General features: G+C 47.4%; 1 protein-coding gene across 2 annotated transcripts in view; it reads left to right on the forward strand.

Moving 5' to 3' along the window:
• Positions 1 to 20,184, forward strand: part of nr1h3 (nuclear receptor subfamily 1, group H, member 3) — a 301,887-nt gene that overhangs the window by 225,305 nt on the left and 56,398 nt on the right. For both annotated transcript variants that reach the window (XM_086007467.1, XM_086007466.1), the window contains one exon: positions 12,726 to 12,905. In XM_086007467.1, coding sequence (XP_085863593.1) covers positions 12,726 to 12,905 — 180 coding nt within the window. The remainder of the gene's footprint in view (positions 1 to 12,725; positions 12,906 to 20,184) is intronic.

Below are 20,184 nucleotides of genomic sequence, written 5' to 3' on the forward strand. Positions count from 1 at the left end.
AGTGCAATGAGACCTGGGCGTCCTTGTGCACCAGTCGCTGAAAGTAAGCATGCAGGTGCAGCAGGCGGTTCAGAAGGCAAATGGTATGTTGGCCTTCGTAGCAAGAGGGTTTGAGTACAGGAACAAGGATGTCTTGCTGCAGTTGTACAGGGCCTTGGTGAGACCACATCTTGAGTATTGTGTGCAGTTCTGGTCACCTTATCTGAGGAAGGATGTTCTTGCCATGGAAGGAGTTCAGCGAAAATTCACCAGGCTGATACCTGGCATGGCAGGAATGACGTATAAGGAGAGATTGGGTCGATTGGGCTTGTACTCGCTGGAGTTTAGAAGAATGAGAGGGGATCTCATTGAAACTTATAAAATTCTGACAGGACTGGACAGATTAGATGCTGGAAGGATGTTCCCGATGGTCGGGGAGTCCAGAACCAGGGGTCACAGTCTAAGGATAAGGGGTAAGCCATTTAGGACAGAGATGAGGAGGAATTTCGTCAGCCAGAGTGGTGAACCTGTGGAATTCTCTACCACAGAAGGCAGTAGAGGCCAATTCATTAAATATATTCAAGAAGGAGTTGGATATATTTCTTAAGGCTAAAGGGATCAAGGGGCATGGAGAGAAAGCAGGGACCGGGATCAAGGGGTATGGGGAGAAGGCAGGAACAGGGTACTGAATTTGGATGATCAGCCATGATCACATTGAATGGCGGAGCAGGCTCGAGGGGCCGAGTGGCCTACTCCTGCTCCTATCTTCTATGTTTCTAAGCGGGGTGGGAGGAAGTGTAGTCCAGGTAGCTGTGGGAGTCGGTGGGCTTGTAGTGGATGTTTGTCGAAAGCCGATCGCCAGAAATGGAGACGGAGAAGTCAAGGAAGGGAAGGGAAGAGTTGGAGATGGACCATGTGAAGGTGAGGGAAGGGTGGAAATTGGAAGTAAAATGAATGAACTTACCTAGTTCAGGGCGAGAGCAGGAAATGACACCGATACAATTATCGATGTACCGGAAAAAGAGGTGAGGGAGGGGACCTGAGTAGGACTGGAACAAAGAATGTTCCACATATCCCATGAATAGGCAGGCATAGCTAGGGCCCATGCGGGTTCCCATAGCAACACCTTTAATTTGGAGGAAGTGAGTGGAGTCAGAGGAGAAGTTGTTCAATTTGAGAACAATTTCAGCCAGGCGGAGGAGGGTGGTGGTGGATGGGGACTGGTTGGGCCTCTGGTCAAGGAAGAAGTGGAGCGCCCTCAGGCCATCCTGGTGGGGGGTGGAGGTGTAGAGGGATTGGACGTCCATGGTGAAAAGGAGGCGGTTGGGGCCAGGAAACTGGAAACTATTAAAGTGACGGAGGCCGTCGGAAGAGTCGTGAATGTAGGTGGGAAGAGACTGGACAAGGAGAAAAAATAGAGTCGAGATAGGAAGAGATAAGTTCCATGGAGCAAGAACAGGCTGAAACGATGGGTCTACCAGGGCTGTCCTGTTTGTGGATCTTGGGAAGGAGGTAGAAGCGGGCTGTGCGGGGTTGGGGGACTATGAGGTTCGCCACCATGGAGGGAAGATCTCCAGAGGAGATCAGGTCAGTGACAGTCTTGGAAACAATGGCTTGATGTTTGCTAGTGGGGTCATGGTCCAGGCGGAGGTAGGAGGAGGAGTTGGAGAGCTGGCGTTCAGCTTCCGCACGGCAGAGGTTGGTTCGCCAAACAACAACTGCACCACCCTTATCAGCAGGTTTAATGACAATGTCAGGGTTGGATCGGAGAGAACGGAGTGCTGCAAGTTCAGAGGGAGGTAGGTTGGAGTGAGAGAGGGGAGCAGAGAAATGGAGACGGCTGATGTCACGTCGGCAGTTTGCAATGAAAAGATCTAGAGAGGGTAAGAGGCCAGGGGGAGGGGTCCAAGTAGAACGAGAATTTAGAAAGCGGGAGAAAGTGTCAGCTGTGTGGGGGGAAGACTCCTGGCCAAGGAAGTGGGCACAGAGACGAAGGCAACGGAAAAAGAGCTCAGCATCGCGTCGAGCTCGAAATTCATTGAGATGTGGGGCGTATGGGGATGAAGCTCAGGCCTTTGCTGAGGACTGATCGTTCGGGGTCAGAGAAAGGAAGGTCAGAAGGGATAGTGAAAACACGGCAGGGGATGAGATTGGAAGAAGTGATGGGATCAGAGGAAAGTGACGGGGAAGAAGGTTCCGGAGGGGCGTTGGTGTCCAAGAGTTGAGGGGTTCAGTGTCTCACGTCCTTTGTCCTATTGATGGGTTCAGTGTCTCATGTCCTTTGTCCCATTGATGGGTTCAGTGTCTCATGTCCTTTGTCTTATTGACGGGTTCAGTGTCTCACGTCCTTTGTCTCATTGATTGGTTCAGTGTCTTACGTTCTTGGTTATTGGAAGAGGAGGAGGATGATCATCAGCAGCACCAAGGCGGGAGGGAGGCCCACAATGTAGAAACTGGAAGGGCCGTCCGTCAACGGCTGATAGCAAGCCGTTTCTAGGCCCCTGCTGAGGAAATGGCTTCTGCCATTGAGAGCAACATGAATGAAATGAACCCGCAAACCCTAAGCTGGCCAAGGCAGCAATGATTGCAAAGACCAAACATGTACATTTTGAATACAAAAACGTATTTATTTTACAAACTCTGTGTGTGTCATTTCCTCATGACAAACTAATAGAAAGAAACACAACAATACCGTCATTAACAGAACTGGTTATCACAACCTGGAGATAATGTCCAAAACACTAAACAAAAGTTTGACCACGAACCTCGGCCTTTAATAAAAAAATGACCAACATTTTGTCACACCTCCTACTTTTTGCCCTTCGAGGGTGATCTCCTTCCCTTGCCCACTTCCCCCCTTCCCACCCTACTGCTCCTCTGTAATGGGACCTCAGTAGCTGTAGCAAGGCTGGTGGAAGGCTGCTGATTGTCAGAACCTGAGACTGCAGATGCCCTTGAAGGATGACCTCGACCAGCTCTGGGCCTGGAGGGCCCGGCTGCAGACTGCACCAACTCTGCATGGGCGGCAGCAGTCTGTCCTATAGGCGGTGGCAAGCGCATTGGAGAGGTGACCGTGGTGGCAGCAGGAATGCTGTCATCTTGAGAGAGGACAGCAACTCCCTGCTCGACTGACACACTGGCACTCCCACGGGGCAGCACTTCAGCATCCGGAGCAATCTGCTGGAGCACAGGTTGCTGGCCTGCTGCGGCGTGGTGAGAGCCCCAGGGAAATGTGCCCGATCCAGCAAGGGTGGCAGCAGTCAGTGCTCGCGTGGCCTCAATCTGAGTCTGCATGAGAGCAGTCAGAGATGGAGTCATGGCAGCCAGTGTCTGAATTGCAGCACTAAACATTTGCGCGGCATCTGCCTGTGCTACAGCGAAGTGCTCCACACTCCTTGCCAGTGATTCAATGCATTCGGGCACCCTTCCCACTGCACCCATGAGCTCAGTGTGCATGTCCACCGCCTGGGTGTTCATTTCAGCGATGAGCCGCTCCTCCTCTGCGTCCAGTGCAGTAGGACTCGCTGGCATACTCTCCCTCCGGGAAGAAGGCCCCCGAGCCTCCCTACCCCCATCGCGTTGCTGCTGGGTGCTGGAGCTTCACCCTCATCAGACCCTTCCCCCCTGCTCCCCTCCAGGGAAGACGTGTTCCCAGTGTGGGCATGGGCTTCCTCGGGAGAGGGTGGCGCTGATGCTCCAGCTTCATCTTCCTCCTCGCCTGCAGCTTCGCTCCCACTGGCAGCTTGAGGGCCCGCCTCCTCAGCTGGTGAATCACCATCTGAAAGCAGGGAGGTACAAGAGTGGCTTTATCGTGAGGACAGGGTGGCAGTAAGGGAGGAATGAGTGCAGCGATTTAGTAAGTTGGATTGAAAGTGTCAAAGGCTGATGTTCTGAGGGACAAGTGGAAGGAGAGAGGACAAAAAGGTGATGACCTTACCATTGCTGTCCAGAACGGGGTCGGCCTCTCCAGTGGCGATGGGACCGATCACCCGGCTTGCCACAATCCTGTGGACATGCTCCTCAAGATCGCTGAGGGGTTGCAGCTGTGGCCGTCCTCCACCCGTCCGTTGCTTCTGTCTCCTATTATGAGAGAGCTTGGCCTGCAAGAAAAAGGACGGCGTCTGAGTAAATATACAGCCATAGCCTTGCCTGTTGTGCCTCCCATAGTTGAATAGCCCTTACTGAATGCAGCCATGGTCTTGCTGATGTGCCTCCTGTAGTGTCCGTGTGTAGATAAAGACACTGAAGACAGGAGTTGGTTCATAGGTATTTACTAAGCAAGTCTGGGGTGGGGGGGGGTTCTAAAGGATATACACAATACACAGGCTTATATAGCCCAAGTGGCAATTACCGGCATTACGCACACCTGGGGCTCTTAAAGGCACATACACCACAATTCCTCCCCTTCTAGCTAACTAGTACATCATATTTTAAGTAATTATTAATTACATGTTATATGCAAAATAATATACATTGCTGTATTAATTAATTATAAGTTAGTCTCTCAGGAGGCTTCCTGACTCGGTCTGGATAACGCCTCGGGGGTGTAGTAGTTTCTGGTGGTGTAGTAGGTTCTTCTGGCAAGGCTGATTCGGCTTGAAGGCCAGTGTCGGGTTCATCGGGCTCCAGTATCACCGGATCGGAGGTAGATATGGGTATCTCTACTTCATCGTTAGATGTATAGAGTGGTGGTGTAGGTTGTCCCTTTTCGGATGACTTGATGATTTGGTCAGCATGGCGCCTTATTATGCTGTCTCCGATGTCCACGGTATACATCAGTGGTCCTAATCGTGTGCAGATAGTTCCAGGCTGCCATTTCTCGGTACGGTAGTCCCGGGCCAAAACCGGTTGGCCTATCTGGAAGGCCCTAGTTGGCCTTTCATTCATGCCCTGAAACTGCCGGTTCTCCACGTCCCTTCGGATGTTGGGCTTGACCAAATCCAGCCGGCATCTTAGGTTTCTATTGTAGAACATCATGGCGGGAGTTTGGTTAGTAACCATATGCGTTGCATTCCTATATGCAAATAAGAAGTTATCCACCTTGTGCTGAAGTTTTATGTCTTCATTACCCATGGCCTTGATGGCCTTCTTGAAGGTCTGGACAAACCTTTCAGCCAATCCATTGGTGGCGGGATGGTATGGGGCGGACGTGTAGTGCTTTACCCCATTGTTCTTTAAGAACTTTCTGAATTCTTCGGACACAAATTGCAGTCCATTATCAGAACATATCTGCTCCGGCAGCCCATTCCTGGCAAATATGGTCCTTAATACTGTGATGGTTTTTTCCGTGGTGGTGGAGGACATCTTTATTACCTCCGGCCACTTGGAGTGTGCATCAACTGCGATTAAGAACATTGAGTCCATAAATGGACCAGCAAAGTCGATGTGCACCCTTTGCCAGGGAGATGAGGGCCACTCCCATGGATGTAGAGGGGCCTGTGGCGGAGCATTTTGGACCTTCTGGCATCCTAGGCAGCTCTTGGTCATGTCTTCGATGTCTCCATCGATACCTGGCCACCATACAAACGCCCTAGCTAGGTTCTTCATTTTCACTCCACCCAGATGCCCCTCGTGAAGCTCCTTTAGCACTTTATCCTGGAGTTTGGGTGGAATCACCACTCTGGATCCACACATCAAGGTTCCTCGGCACACTGACAGCTGTTCTCTTCTTTGCGAGAATGCTGGCAACAGTGGTTCGCCATGTGCTGGCCATCCCTTCACTGTTAAATCGTAGACCCGTGAGAGAGTAGGGTCATTTCTTGTCTCCCTTTCAATGGCAGAATTTGTCACCGGTAGACATTCCACTATGGTAGAGTGGAATATCTCTACTGGGTCTACTGTAGGTGCCTCTTCTATCGTTGGCAACGGTAGGCGTGATAAACCGTCAGCATTCCCATGCTGTTTTGACCCTTTGTATTCAATGTTGTATTGGTGTGCCCCTAGAAAAAGGGACCACCTCTGTAGTCTTTGTGCCGTCATAATGGGGACACCTTTTTTAGGGTTGAATATGGAGATGAGGGGTTGATGGTCAGTCAGCAAGGTAAATTTTTGTCCGTGTAGGTAATGGTTGAATTTCTTCACTCCCCATACCAGGCTGAGTGCTTCCCTGTCTATCTGGGCATAGTTACGCTCAGCTGAGTTCAATGAGCGTGACGCAAAAGCTATCGGCCGTTCCGAGCCATCAGGGAATCTATGGGACAATACCGCTCCTATGCCGTAAGGGGATGCATCGCACGCCAGTCTGATTGGTAGTAATGGGTTGTAATGAGCCAAAATTTTCTCGGATGTGATTAAGTCTTTACATTTATGGAAGGCACGTTTACAGTCTTCGTTCCATTTCCAAATCACTCCTGTCTGTAGAAGATCATTAAGAGGGTATAGAATAGTTGATAAGTTCGGTAAAAGCTTATGATAGTAATTTATTAATCCCAGGAATGACCTTAATTGTGAAACATTTTCAGGTGCTGGGGCTTTTATAACTGCTTCAATTTTTTCAGGTGACTTATGCAACCCTTCCTTATTAATTATGTGGCCACAATATGATATCTGATTTTGGAAAAATTCGCACTTGGGGCGATTTGCTCGTAGGCCCCGTTCTTTCAGCCTAGTGAGCACCTGATCCAAATTGGCAAGGTGCTCGTTGTCGTTTTCTCCTGTTATAAGGATGTTGTCTAGGTAGCATTGAGTCCCCGGAATCCCTTGCAGGACTTGCTCCATAGCTCTTTGCCAGATAGCTGGAGCTGATGCTATTCCAAAAACCAGTCGATTGTACTGGTACAGGCCTTTGTGTGTGTTTATTGTGAGATACTTTTTAGAGGTCTCCTCAACCTCCATCTGTAGATATGCCTGTGCCAAGTCAAATTTTGTGAAACATTTCCCTCCGGATAGTGAGGCGAAAATATCTTCTATCCTCGGAAGAGGATACTGTACTGTGTGAAGGACCGGGTTTACAGTCACCATAAAGTCCCCACAGATGCGAATTTTTTTCTGTTCCTCAGAGTTATTTTTCAATGTTTTTTTCATGACTGGAACGATGGGTGTTGCCCATTCGCTCCAATCTATTTTGGATAATACGCCTGCCTTTTCCAAATTCTTCAGCTCTGCCTTGACTGCCAGACGTATTGCGTATGGCACCGGTCTTGCCTTAAAAATTTTTGGAATTGCTGTATCTTCCACTTTTATTGAGGCGGTGATGCCTTTCAAGGTTCCTAGTTTCTCTTGAAACACTTCTTTGGCGTTGGCCAAGATGTCTTTTAATCGTTCAGGTATGATGTCACCATTGTTTTTTTCCTTACTGGTCACCGTCAGTGCCTGAATGGAGTGCCAGTCTAAACGTATCTTCCTTATCCATTCACGTCCCAACAACGGTGGACCACCATCTTGTAGAATGTATAAATACAACTTTTGTATTTCTTTGCCATTGTATACCACAGGCACCCTTATTTTTCCTTTGGGGTAGACTTTCTGCCCCGTATATGTTTTTAAGATAATCACAGAAATCACAGAAACCCCACAGTGCAGATAGAGGCCATTTCGGCCCATCGAGCCTGCACCGACACATATCCCACCCGATCCCCGTAACCCCTACACCAACACATATCCCACCCTATCCCCGTAACCCCACGTATTTAATCCCCCTAACACTAAGGGTCAATTTATCATAGCCAATCAACCTAACCCGCACATCTTTGGACTGTGGGAGGAAACCGGAGCACCCGGAGGAAACCCACGCAAACACGGGGAGAATGTGCAAACTCCACACACAGTCACCCGAGGCCGGATTCGAACCCGGGTCCCTGGTGCTGTGAGGCAACAGTGCTAACCACTATGCCACCGTGATGTGTCTTTTAGAGGTATATGCGAAAATAGCCTCTCATAATCTCGTCGATTTATTACGGTTAGAGCTGATCCTGTATCTAGCTCCATTTTAACTGGGGACCCTGCTATTGTGAGGGTAACCCAAATGGTTTGGTAATCCTCTTTGGCAAGTACATTATGTAATTTGAGACAGCTTAGTCTCTTGTTTCCGGAGTCGCTATCGCTATTCTGGTCTTCGGAGCTATTGTCCGTCATCATTTGTACCTTCCTGTACTTTTCTTTATTGATTTTTTGTTTTCTGTCAGTGGATTTATTTTGTCCAGATTGGCATACCCGTGCAATGTGTCCAATCTTACCACATTGCCTGCATGCTTTGCCCTTGAACCAGCAGTCCCTCTGGTTATGGGTGGATCTGCCGCAGCGATAACATCTTCCGAACTCCTGTGTCATTTTATGGGTGCCGAAGTCCTGTGTCTCTTGTTGTATCTCTGCAGCTCCTTTTGCTGCTGCTTCGTATGATACAGCCATACTGAAAGCTTTGTCCAATGTTAAATCTTTTTCAGAAAGCAGTCTTTTTTGTGTTCCTTCACTTAAGAGACCGCAAACAAATTTGTCTCGAAGATAATCCAATAGTCCTGCTTCGAATTGGCAGTACTTTGATAGCTTTCTTAATTCGGTTAGGTAATCAGCGTTACTTTCATTCTTGTGTTGATTTCTCTTGAAGAACTTGAATCGTTCCGCTATCAGCAGCGGTGTTGGGTTTAAATGCTCCTGCAGGGTATCAACAATTTCTTTAAAAGTCTTGTCCTTTGGTTTGGCTGGAGTGATTAAATTTCGTAACAGCCCGTATGTCTTCGCGCCCATTAAGTTCAGAAGTACTGAAGCTTTTTTTTCATCTGTTATTCCATTTGCAGTGCAATAAACCTCTACTCTTTCCACGTATGTGGTCCAATCTTCTATTTCGCCATCAAAAGCCTCAATATTACCAGATTTAGGCATTTCAGAAAAGATATGGCGCTTCCCGCGCTTTTTTTTTTTTTCTCTCTGTAGCAACGATATGGCGCTTCCCGCACTTTCCCGCCGCTGCTACTGATAACAACGCTGTTTTACTGTGGTTTCCGTTTATTCACTGTTGGAGACTCGTTCCCGACAGAGGTCTAAACGCTGACCTGCTTGCCGCGCCGGCCGTCTCTCGAGTGCACCCTCCCAGTCCGTTATTGCTTGCCTCCGATTTCGCTGCCTGTCTCAGCTGTAGAGCCTGCCGCTGGAGCTCCAGCCTGACGCCCAGGAAGGATTAGCGCAGTACCTGTCACCAGCTTGGCCAGCTGGTGAAACCACAGTTTCTCTTACTTCCTTGAGTCTTCTGGACGCTGGAGGAATCGATGTCCTTGAGGTGCTGCCGAATTGCAGGTAAGTCCGTTTCCACTTCGTCGCCACTGTAGTGTCCGTGTGTAGATAAAGACACTGAAGACAGGAGTTGGTTCATAGGTATTTACTAAGCAAGTCTGGGGGGGGGTTTCTAAAGGATATACACAATACACAGGCTTATATAGCCCAAGTGGCAATTACTGGCATTACGCACACCTGGGGCTCTTAAAGGCACATACACCATAATTGCTCTTAAAGGCACATACACCACACCTCCCATAGTTGAATAGCCCTTACTGTATGCAAAGTGTGGAATGTGCATGTGTGTTTCATGAGAGGGCCATAGGTGTTGGATGAGTGTTGGGCATTGGGGTTTCAAGACTCTCTGGCTATAGAGTGAGGTTGAGATGGAGGGATGGAGAGGTATTGAAAAAAAGCCACTCACCGTGACGACCCGAGTGAGGTTGCTGAACTTTTTTCTACATTGTATATGGGTCCTGGGCACCATGCTCCTGGAGGAGACGTGCTGAGCCACCTCCCTCCACACTCTTCTGTCATCAAGCGGCAAAGGCCTCCTGCCACTCTCTGGGTACAGTATTGATCTTCTGGGCTCCACCGCGCCAACCAGAGCCTCCAAGGCCCGGTCGCTGAAGTGCTGTGCTCGCTCCCTGGCCCTCTCCATAGTCCTTGGCTGGAAGAATTAGGCACAGGTCTCTCCAGGCCGAGATTCAAGGCTCCAATGAGCAGGGTGTGGCTGGAGAGCAAGATCGACCCTCCCCTTTAAGAACTGACCGGCGCCAGTGTGTCTGTGTTCCATGGCTAACTGACATCACCTGCGCTGCGCCTGCGCTCTGAGGTAGCGCCTCGCTCCTCGGCCTTTGCTCCTTAAGAGAGGTGTGTAGCGCCTGATTTAGCGCTCCAATCACCTCCAGGGGCGATAGAGGCCAAGTTTGCCATCAGAGGCGAAAATTAGCGCCAGGCGCCCCAAACAGGGCGATACTGAATTTTTCCCCCATGGTCCCATTGACGGGTTCAATTCGCATCGTTTGTCTCATTGATGTGTTCAGTGTCTCCCGTCCTTTGTCTCATTGACGGGTTCAGTGTCTCCCGTCCTTTGTCTCATTGATGGGTTCAGTGTCTCACGTACTTTGTCTCATTGATGTGTTCAGTGTCTCACGTACTTTGTCTCATTGATGGGTTCAGTGTCTCCCGTCCTTTGTCTCATTGACGGGTTCAGTGTCTCCCGTCCTTTGTCTCATTGATGGGTTCAGTGTCTCACGTCCTTTGTCTCATTGATGGGTTCAGTGTCTCCCGTCCTTTGTCTCATTGATGGGTTCAGTGTCTCACGTACTTTGTCTCATTGATGGGTTCAGTGTCTCACGTACTTTGTCTCATTGATGGGTTCAGTGTCTCACGTACTTTGTCTCATTGATGGGTTCAGTGTCTCACATCCTTTGTCTCATTGATGGGTTCAGTGTCTCCCGTCCTTTGTCTCATTGATGGGTTCAGTGTCTCACGTACTTTGTCTCATTGATGGGTTCAGTGTCTCACGTACTTTGTCTCATTGATGGGTTCAGTGTCTCACGTACTTTGTCTCATTGATGGGTTCAGTGTCTCACATCCTTTGTCTCATTGATGGGTTCAGTGTCTCACATCCTTTGTCTCATTGATGGGTTCAGTGTCTCCCGTCCTTTGTCTCATTGATGGGTTCAGTGTCTCATGTACTTTGTCTCATTGATGGGTTCAGTGTCTCCCGTCCTTTGTCTCATTGATGGGTTCAGTGTCTCACATCCTTTGTCTCATTGACGGGTTCAGTGTCTCCCGTCCTTTGTCTCATTGACGGGTTCAGTGTCTCATGTCCTTTGTCTCATTGATGGGTTCAGTGTCTAATGTCCTTTGTCTCATTGATGGGTTCAGTGTCTCACGTACTTTGTCTCATTGATGGGTTCAGTGTCTCACGTACTTTGTCTCATTGATGGGTTCAGTGTCTCACATCCTTTGTCTCATTGATGGGTTCAGTGTCTCCCGTCCTTTGTCTCATTGATGGGTTCAGTGTCTCACGTACTTTGTCTCATTGATGGGTTCAGTGTCTCACGTACTTTGTCTCATTGATGGGTTCAGTGTCTCACGTACTTTGTCTCATTGATGGGTTCAGTGTCTCACATCCTTTGTCTCATTGATGGGTTCAGTGTCTCACATCCTTTGTCTCATTGATGGGTTCAGTGTCTCCCGTCCTTTGTCTCATTGATGGGTTCAGTGTCTCACGTACTTTGTCTCATTGATGGGTTCAGTGTCTCCCGTCCTTTGTCTCATTGATGGGTTCAGTGTCTCACATCCTTTGTCTCATTGACGGGTTCAGTGTCTCCCGTCCTTTGTCTCATTGACGGGTTCAGTGTCTCATGTCCTTTGTCTCATTGATGGGTTCAGTGTCTAATGTCCTTTGTCTCATTGATGGGTTCAGTGTCTCCCGTCCTTTGTCTCATTGATGGGTTCAGTGTCTCCCGTCCTTTGTCTCATTGATGGGTTCAGTGTCTCCCGTCCTTTGTCTCATTGATGGGTTCAGTGTCTCCCGTCCTTTGTCTCATTGACGGGTTCAGTGTCTCCCGTCCTTTGTCTCATTGACGGGTTCAGTGTCTCACATCCTTTGTCTCATTGATGGGTTCAGTGTCTCCTGTCCTTTGTCTCATTGATGGGTTCAGTGTCTCCCGTCCTTTGTCTCATTGATGGGTTCAGTGTCTCCCGTCCTTTGTCTCATTGACGGGTTCAGTGTCTCCCGTCCTTTGTCTCATTGACGGGTTCAGTGTCTCCCGTCCTTTGTCTCATTGATGGGTTCAGTGTCTCCTGTCCTTTGTCTCATTGATGGGTCCAGTGTCTCCCGTCCTTTGTCCCATTGATGGGTTCAGTGACTCACATCCTTTGTCTCATTGATGGGTTCAGTGTCTCCCGTCCTTTGTCTCATTGACGGGTTCAGTGTCTCACGTCCTTTGTCTCATTGATGTGTTCAGTGTCTTACATCCTTTATCACATGATTATTCAAAACTCAGCTGCCCGTGTCCTAATTCGCACCAAGTCCCATTCACCCATCACGCCTGTGCTCACTGACTCACATTGGCTCCCAGTTAAGCAAAGCCTCGATTGCAAAATTCTCATCCTTGTTTTCAAATCCCTCAATGGCCTCACTCCTCCCTTTCTCTGTAATCTCCTCCAGCCCTACCACCCTCCAAGATATCTGTGCTCCTCTAATTCTGTCTGCTTGATCATCCCTGATTTTAATCGCCCAACAATTGCTGGCCGTGCCTTTAGCTTCTGAGACCCTAAGCTCTGGAGTTCTCTCCCTAAACCTCTCCGCCTCTCTACCTCTCTCTCCTCCTTTAAGACGCTTCTTAAAACCTACCTCTTTGACCAAGCTTTTGGCCAACTGCCCTAATTGCTCCATGTCAAATTTTTGTCTTATAAAGTTCCTGTTCAGTGCCTTGGGACGTTTTACTATGTTAAAGGCACCATATAAATAAAGTTGTTGTTGTTGATGTATTCAGTGTTTTACGTCCTTTGTCCCACAGCCTTGGCCGCTAAGTGTTGACTCGCACAATCGAGAAATGAGGCAGCAGAGGTTTGCACATTTCACCGAGCTGGCAATCATCTCCGTCCAGGAAATAGTTGACTTTGCAAAACAGGTGCCGGGGTTCCTGGATCTCACCCGTGAAGATCAGATCGCCCTGCTCAAGACATCCACCATTGAGGTATGGTTCCAAATCCAGCGGGGTTACAGCAGCACACGCTAGCTGGTATTCAAACAACATGTTAGTACTTTGGCAAGATAGGTCATGATTGGCAAAGGATACCCAAAATGTTTCGGTTTGCAATCTCATTCATTCATTGAACCACATCCAGAACATCTCTGAACATTAAGAGAGAATCTACACCAGGATTATCACTGTGTCCTGGCATGGGGTGAGTGTGTTTAATACTGGGATTATCATTGTGTCAGTGTCAGCTGTGGCTCACTGGGTAGCACTCTCTAGGTGGGAGGGGCTAGGAGTGAACCAGGTGTTACTGGTTGCCTGATTGCAGCAGGGAGTTGGAGTGAGTTTGCAAAAAGTTGGTGGTGGGTTTTGTAACATTTGCATATTGAATTATCATTGGCCCGCAAGCATCTGTAAGGAATACCTATTATATTCACATGTGATCACATGCTGAGTTGTCATTGGCCTGCAGGCATCTGTAAGAACTACTATTGTTTTGAAGACCCAGGCTAGAGGTCCTAACGCCATCTTTTCCCCATGGAGCTGTTATAAGTAAGTTCACTGACCTATTGCTTAAATAAAGAGTTAAACTGTAATACTCCATTGTCCTGCAAGTTATTATTTTTGTACAAAGTGTGCAAAACAAGACAGGTTTTGGGGTTTTTGTTTTCAGGTTTTAGGGCCTTTTTGGCCCACAAAAACAGCCAGTTGGCTGCTGAGGGGTCCGGAGTGCCGGGTCCCTCAGAGGACAGTGTTCCCAAGAGGAATTTAATTAGGGAAGAAACTGTGGTTGGAAGGGAAAGAAAAAGGCCCAAAGATTTGGGCCGGGACCCCAGGAGGTATGGAAAAGAAAACACGGTGGTGGTCCAGTGCGAGGATAAGGAGATACAAGCTTGGGATATTATCCAAGCGGTTCATGAGGACTGTGGCGAGGGAAGCTGAATGTTGGGTTCGAGGTGACGGTCAGTGGCCGAGAGGAGGTGGAAAGACTATTACTCAGTTTGAAAGTTGGCGATAAGTTCTTGGAGGTATCTCTGCTATATTCGGAAGAGGTGGTGGTCTCACTCTTAAACTTGCCAGTTTATATTGAAGACGATGTGCTAATCAAAAAGTTGGAGTCGTGGAACATTAAAATTTGCTCAGCAATAAAGAGGAGGTACTATCCAGGAACACGGGTTACGTAAAGGTGCGGTTCCCAGAGGGGGTGAGGTCATCACTGTACAGCATGAAATTCGAGACACTGGAAGGAGTGCAGTACTTTCGAGTACTGCATGATAACCAAGTGAAGGTTTGCTATTATTGTCTTGGACACGACCATCCTGTAAGAAACTGTCCAGACTTGTACTGTTATAATTGCGGTGAGTCTGGACGCATCGCTCGGAGCTGCAAGGTGGCGAGCTGTGGGGTGTGTCACAAAGGCCTCACCTGCTGTGAGTATGAGGCAGAAGGAAGCTCTATGAGTGACGAGGAGATGGGAGAAGGAGCAGGAGGTGTGAGTGGAACTGCCGGAGGAGCGGAGCAGTCGGAGGACACAGCTGGTAAATTGAAGGAGAAAAGAGCACAGGAAGAGGCAGAAAATTGCAGAGCAGAGAACAGGATGGAGATGGTGGAAAACACACCAAGTACAGTGGAAAAGAACAAAGACAGCAGCGGGCAGCAAGGGTCAAGTGCAGACTCGAGCCTTAATACGGTTCAGCTCTCCCTAAAGAATCTGGTGTCCGCGGGGGGAGAGGAGGCGGGAGCGGGGTGCGTGGTAAGTGTAAGTACGCCAAAGAAAGACAGGGAGTCGGACATCTCAGTGAGCAGGAGGCGGCAAGACAAGGAGCAGGAGCCTTAAAGGGGCAGCAGGACGGGATCGGTGAGACAAAGACGCCAGAAGGGAACAATGTAGGTGCACCATTGTCCCATAGAGAGAAGGATCAGGAAGCAAGGGTCAGAGGTGGAGATGAGGTCGAAGGGAGCTGCACTGTTGGAGAAACCGTAATAGCAGGAAGACTCTCTATGGGAGATGATGTATCTGATGAGGAGCAGGATTATGTATCTGACGGGGAGCAGGCACAGAGGGTTACAGAAGAGCTTGAGTGTGAGGAATTAGAGGGGGACAGAGACATGGAAGTCGGGGATGGGGTGGCATCATGTGGAAAGGGAAAGGTTAGTGAGGGGCAGAAGGAAGGAGAAAGGGCAGCTCCTGGGCCCAAACTTAATGCAAGGAAGAGGCTGAAACAGCAGGGAAGGTTCAAACAGGAGGTGAAAAAGAGTCGCTGCAGGAAAAAGCAACAGCTGGCCAAAAAGTTGGGAAGGAGCATGTGAGGAGGGAAGGGCCAGAGATTAAATGATGGGGAGATTATCAGGAATACTTCCCTTCTTTGGCGCCATGATTACATTGGTCTCGATTAATGTGAACGGACTGAGAAGAAATTGCAGCAGTTGGTGCAGGGGTTTAAAGGCATGGACTTGTTGTGTCTGCAAGAAACCTTTTGGGATGAGGATATCCTAGAAAGAGTTTGGAAGGTTTGGAAGGGAGAGGTGTTTGCAAGTTGTACAAACAATAACCGTAAAGGGGTGGCTGTTTTAGTGAGTCCGTCTATAAAAGAGAATGTTGCCTTGGTGGACAAGGACACTGAGGGGAGATTTTTATGGCTAAGGGTAAAAATGGAGGGATTTAATTGCGATCTCTTTAATATCTATGCACCGAACGACCATTGCAAGCGTCGCGAGTTTTTTCGGGGGTTATTCGCTGAAGTGGCAGAGGTGGAAAATCCTTGTATAGTGGGGGATTTTAATGTATTTTTATCTCGGATGGACATTTCAGCCCAGATGACCTTTAAGGATGATAACTCCAGAGGGATGATTGTAAAAATGATGGCAAATTTAAATTTGAGAGACTTATGGAGGGACTGGAACCCCATAAAAAGGGAGTTCTCCAGAGCAGGTTGGGTGGGTGATGTTTTAAAACAGAGCCGAATAGATTTTGTTTTAATGCAGGAAGGGTTAAGTTCTGAGGTGATGGAGATTTATTATAAAAAAGTATTTTTTAGTGATCACTCGGCTTTGGTTCTTAGAATTAGGAACAGCAGAGTTAAGATCGGTTCAGGGGTGTGGATTTTAAACAATCAATACCTGAAAGAAATTGCTTATAAAGAAGGGATTATAAATATAATAAAGAATGCTCGGAAGGAACCTTTGTTCTTGAAAGAAAGAAGAGTTTGGTGGGACAATTTCAAATATGAGGTAAAAGTTTTTTCGGTACGTTATGGGAAAAAGAGGGCAGCAGCTAACCGGCGTCGAGAAGAGAATATAAACAAAAGGTTTACCGATGTCTGTAAAGCAGTTGACGGAGGGGATAAGGGAGCGGAGACTAAGTTCCGGGTGTGAGAGGAAGAGTGGGAATTATTGCAAGCTGAAAAATGCAAGGGAGCCATTCTCCGTGCAAAGGCTAGAGATGCATTGGAGGGCGAAAGATGTACTAGATATTTTCTAGAGCAAGAGAAGCTGCGACAGAGATTATCGTTAATTGATGAGTTGAAGGTTGGGGAGAAGATCATTCATGAAAGTGGAGAGATTTTAGAGGTGGCTAGCAGCTTTTATCAAGAGTTATATACAAAAGAAGACATTTCCAATTTGGCGATGGAGAAGGTTAGTGCTTTTATTGAAGAGGGTTTAAAGGAGGATGAGAGAAGCATGTGTGACAAAGAAGTAGGATTAGCGGAAATAAAAGTAGCAATAAGTGGAATGAAGGGGGGGAAAAGCCCAGGGTCCGATGGACTAAGTGCAGAATTTTTAAAAGAATTTTTCGACATTTTAAGTCCATTGCTCTTAGAAGTTTTTAAGGAAATTAAAATTGAGGGAAGCCTGGCCCCATCTATGAGGAGAGGTATCATAAGCTTAGCTTATAAAAATAAAGGGGATAGACGGGATCTGAAGAATTGGAGGCCCATCACATTATTAAATGTGGATTATAAGATCTTGGCGAGGGTTCACAGAATCACAGAAATCACAGAAACCCCACAGTGCAGACAGAGGCCATTTCGGCCCATCGAGCCTGCACCGACACTTACCCCACCCGATCCCCGTAACCCCTACACCAACACATATCCCACTCCATCCCTGTAACCCCACGTATTTAATCCCCCTAACACTAAGGGTCAATTTATCATAGCCAATCAACCTAACCTGCACATCTTTGGACTGTGGGAGGAAACCGGAGCACCCGGAGGAAACCCACGCAAACACGGGGAGAATGTGCAAACTCCACACAGACAGTCACCCGAGTCCAGATTCGAACCCGGGTCCCTGGCGCTGTGAGGCAACAGTGCTAACCACTATGCCACCGTGCTGTTTGAAGAAGGTGTTACCGCAGATAGTTTTGCCCTCTCAGTCCTATGGAGTCATAGGCCGGGACATCACAGACTCTGTGGTCTCAATCCGAGATGCGATAGAGCTCATGGAAGAGAGTGGGAGGGAGGCTTATGTATTAAAGATAGATCAAGAGAAAGCCTTTGATAGGGTCTCTCATGAATTTTTATTGAAGGTTTTGGAAGCATTTGGTTTCAAGGAAAATTTCATTCAGTGGATAAGGATTTTGTATTCAAACATATTTAGCTGTGTTAAATGTAATAGTTTTTTATCCAAGTATTTTCCGATACAGAGATCAGTGAGACAGGGTTGTCCCCTGTCCCCATTGTTGTACACATTGGTAGCAGAACCATTAGGTTACATGATGTGAAAGAAACAAGGTGTAGTTGGGGTTGTGGTCCCCAGTTCTGGGCTGGTGTTGGTGATACACCAATATGCAGATGACAGAGCCTTAACATTGAGAAATGGGGAGTCAGTGAGGAAAGCTATGGACATAGTGGAGGAATATTGTAGAGCTTCAGGAGCCAGAGTGAATTATAGTAAGTCCCAATGCCTGGTTGCAGGGAGGGGTAGGGGGGAATGGTTGGGGGAATGTCCCTTTAAGGGGGTGGAGGTTTTGGAAGTTCTGGGGGTGCATATGGGGTGCAAGAAAGACAGGGATGAAGTGGATCGATTAAATTGGGAACCGAAGGTTATGAAAATTAAAAAGATTTTGGGAAGATGGGAAAGAAGGTGGTTGAAAGTGCAAGGAAGAGCGACAGTGGTGTCTGCTCTCCTGCTATCTAAACTATGGTACTAATTGACGGTGGAGGATATTCCTGAGTGGGCGGAAAAGTCCATCCGAGAGGCTTGTGTGAGGTTTTTATGGGAAGGGAAACCAGCCTTGGTGGCTTACAATACCATCATTGAACGGAGAAATCAGGGAGGACTCAATTTCCCAGATATTGATTTGAAGAAAAAATCCTTTAGAATCAAATGGGTGAAGAGATTTCTTCAGAAGTCAAATACAAGTTTTTGGAAGAGTTGTTTTGAGCATTTTTTAAAACGAAGTGGGATAGGAGGGCAGGGGATATTGTATATGGAATACAATAATATGTTTTTGAAATCGATTAAACTTCTCCCTAGGTTTTATAAGGGGGGTTGTAGAGACTTGGGCCCAATTTTTATAAAGTGTGCAGTTTATGCCCAAGGGGGCTGAGGAATTTTTAGAACAGCCCTTATTTTTGAACAGGTGGGTCAACATCGAAGGAGAGGTTTTATTTAATCAAGCTTTTATAAAAGCTGGGATTATATCGGTGAAAGATGTATTATACGAGGTAATTCCAGGTTGGTTGCCGGAAGCGATAGTGAGGGACATGGTGTGGGAGGAGGATCAGGAGGTAGAAGGAAAAGCAATAGGAATCATGTATGAGAAGATTGTGAGGGCAATGCCACAGGATTGGATGGAAGAAATAAATGCGGAAATCTCCAAAGGAAGTAAAATGCGTCCCGCTTTTCCAAGCTTTGTACTGGAGAAAGGGGGAGAGTTGGTCCAATTTGACAACTGTAATACTTGAGATTTCTATGAGGTATTTAGAGAATGGAGATTCAAGACACCTGCTGGTCAGGAGTTTTGGCAGAGTATATACCCACAGCTGGACTTCAACAGGATTTGGAAGGGAGTGTGGGCGAATTTTAAATGTCCAGAATGGATTGAACTGGATTTCAAATTGGCTCATAACCGGATTTTTATGATGATGGTCTTGTGCAAGATTGGACGTGTGGAGGCGGCAACTTGCCCAATGTGTGGGACACGGGAGGAGACTCTGTCCCATTTACTGGTGTTATGTCCACAGTTAAATGACTTTAAGTACTATGTTCGACAGTTATGTGAAGCTTTTTTGCTGGGTGGGGACCAAAGAGCGAGAATGGGAATCCCGTGGGACTCAATTTTGAGATGGGGATTGCAGGAGAGTCTGCCCGAGTCTAGCGGAGCGGCAATTAATTTAATGTTCAGTTTGGCTAGATTCGTGATTGTGCAAAGAAGGAATGCTCTTTATTAAGGGGAGGAGAATCAATCTAAAAGAGTATTTTAAATATAAGCTAAAAGATCATTATAAGGCTCTGTGGATGTTTTATTCAGAAAGGAATTTAAGGACAGTATTTTACAACCAATTTTTAAAGTACAATCGATTAATATATGTTACAGGTGACAAATTAAACTTCAGGTTTTGATGTTAAAATGTGGTGACGGAATGGCTGTGCAGAGCAGTGGAATTGATTTGTATCATACAGTGAAATGATCACAATGTTGTAAATGTTCTTAATGTTCAATAAAGTATATTCATAAAAAATAAGTGGGAGCACACTCACCTCTGAGTCAGAAGGTTGTGGGTTCAAGTCCCACTCCAGGAACTTGAGCACATAAAGCTAGGCTGACACTCCAGTGCAGTGCAGTGGGAGTGCTGCACTGTCGGATGTGGGGAGTTATCCCTGGTGTCCTGCCCTGGCCAGTATTTATCCCTCAATCAACATCACTAAAACAGATTATCTGGTCATTATCACATTGCTGTTTGTGGGAGCTTGCTGTGCGCTTATTCGCTGCCGCGTTTTCCATTACAACAGTGACTCCACTTCAAAAAATACTTAATTGGCTGTAAAGCGCTTTGAGACATCCGGTGGTCGTGAAAGGCGCTATATAAATGCAAGTCTTTCCTTTCCTTTCCTTTTACTGTGTCCAAAGTAAGCATGCAGGTGCAGCAGGCGGTTAAGATGGCAGACGTGTTCCTCTTTGGTAGAGCTGGCTATCAGGATGTCGTCAAGGTAGACAAATAAAAAGGGAAGATCCCGCAGGACCGAGTCCATTAGTCGTTGAAAAGCCTGTGCGGCGTTCTTGAGCCCAAATGGCATCCGTAGAAACTTGAACAGTCCAAAGGGAGTG

This window comes from Somniosus microcephalus, chromosome 15 (assembly GCF_052327205.1).
Source record: "Somniosus microcephalus isolate GS21.2 chromosome 15, FLI_Smic_1.0, whole genome shotgun sequence".
NCBI lineage: Eukaryota > Metazoa > Chordata > Chondrichthyes > Squaliformes > Somniosidae > Somniosus > Somniosus microcephalus.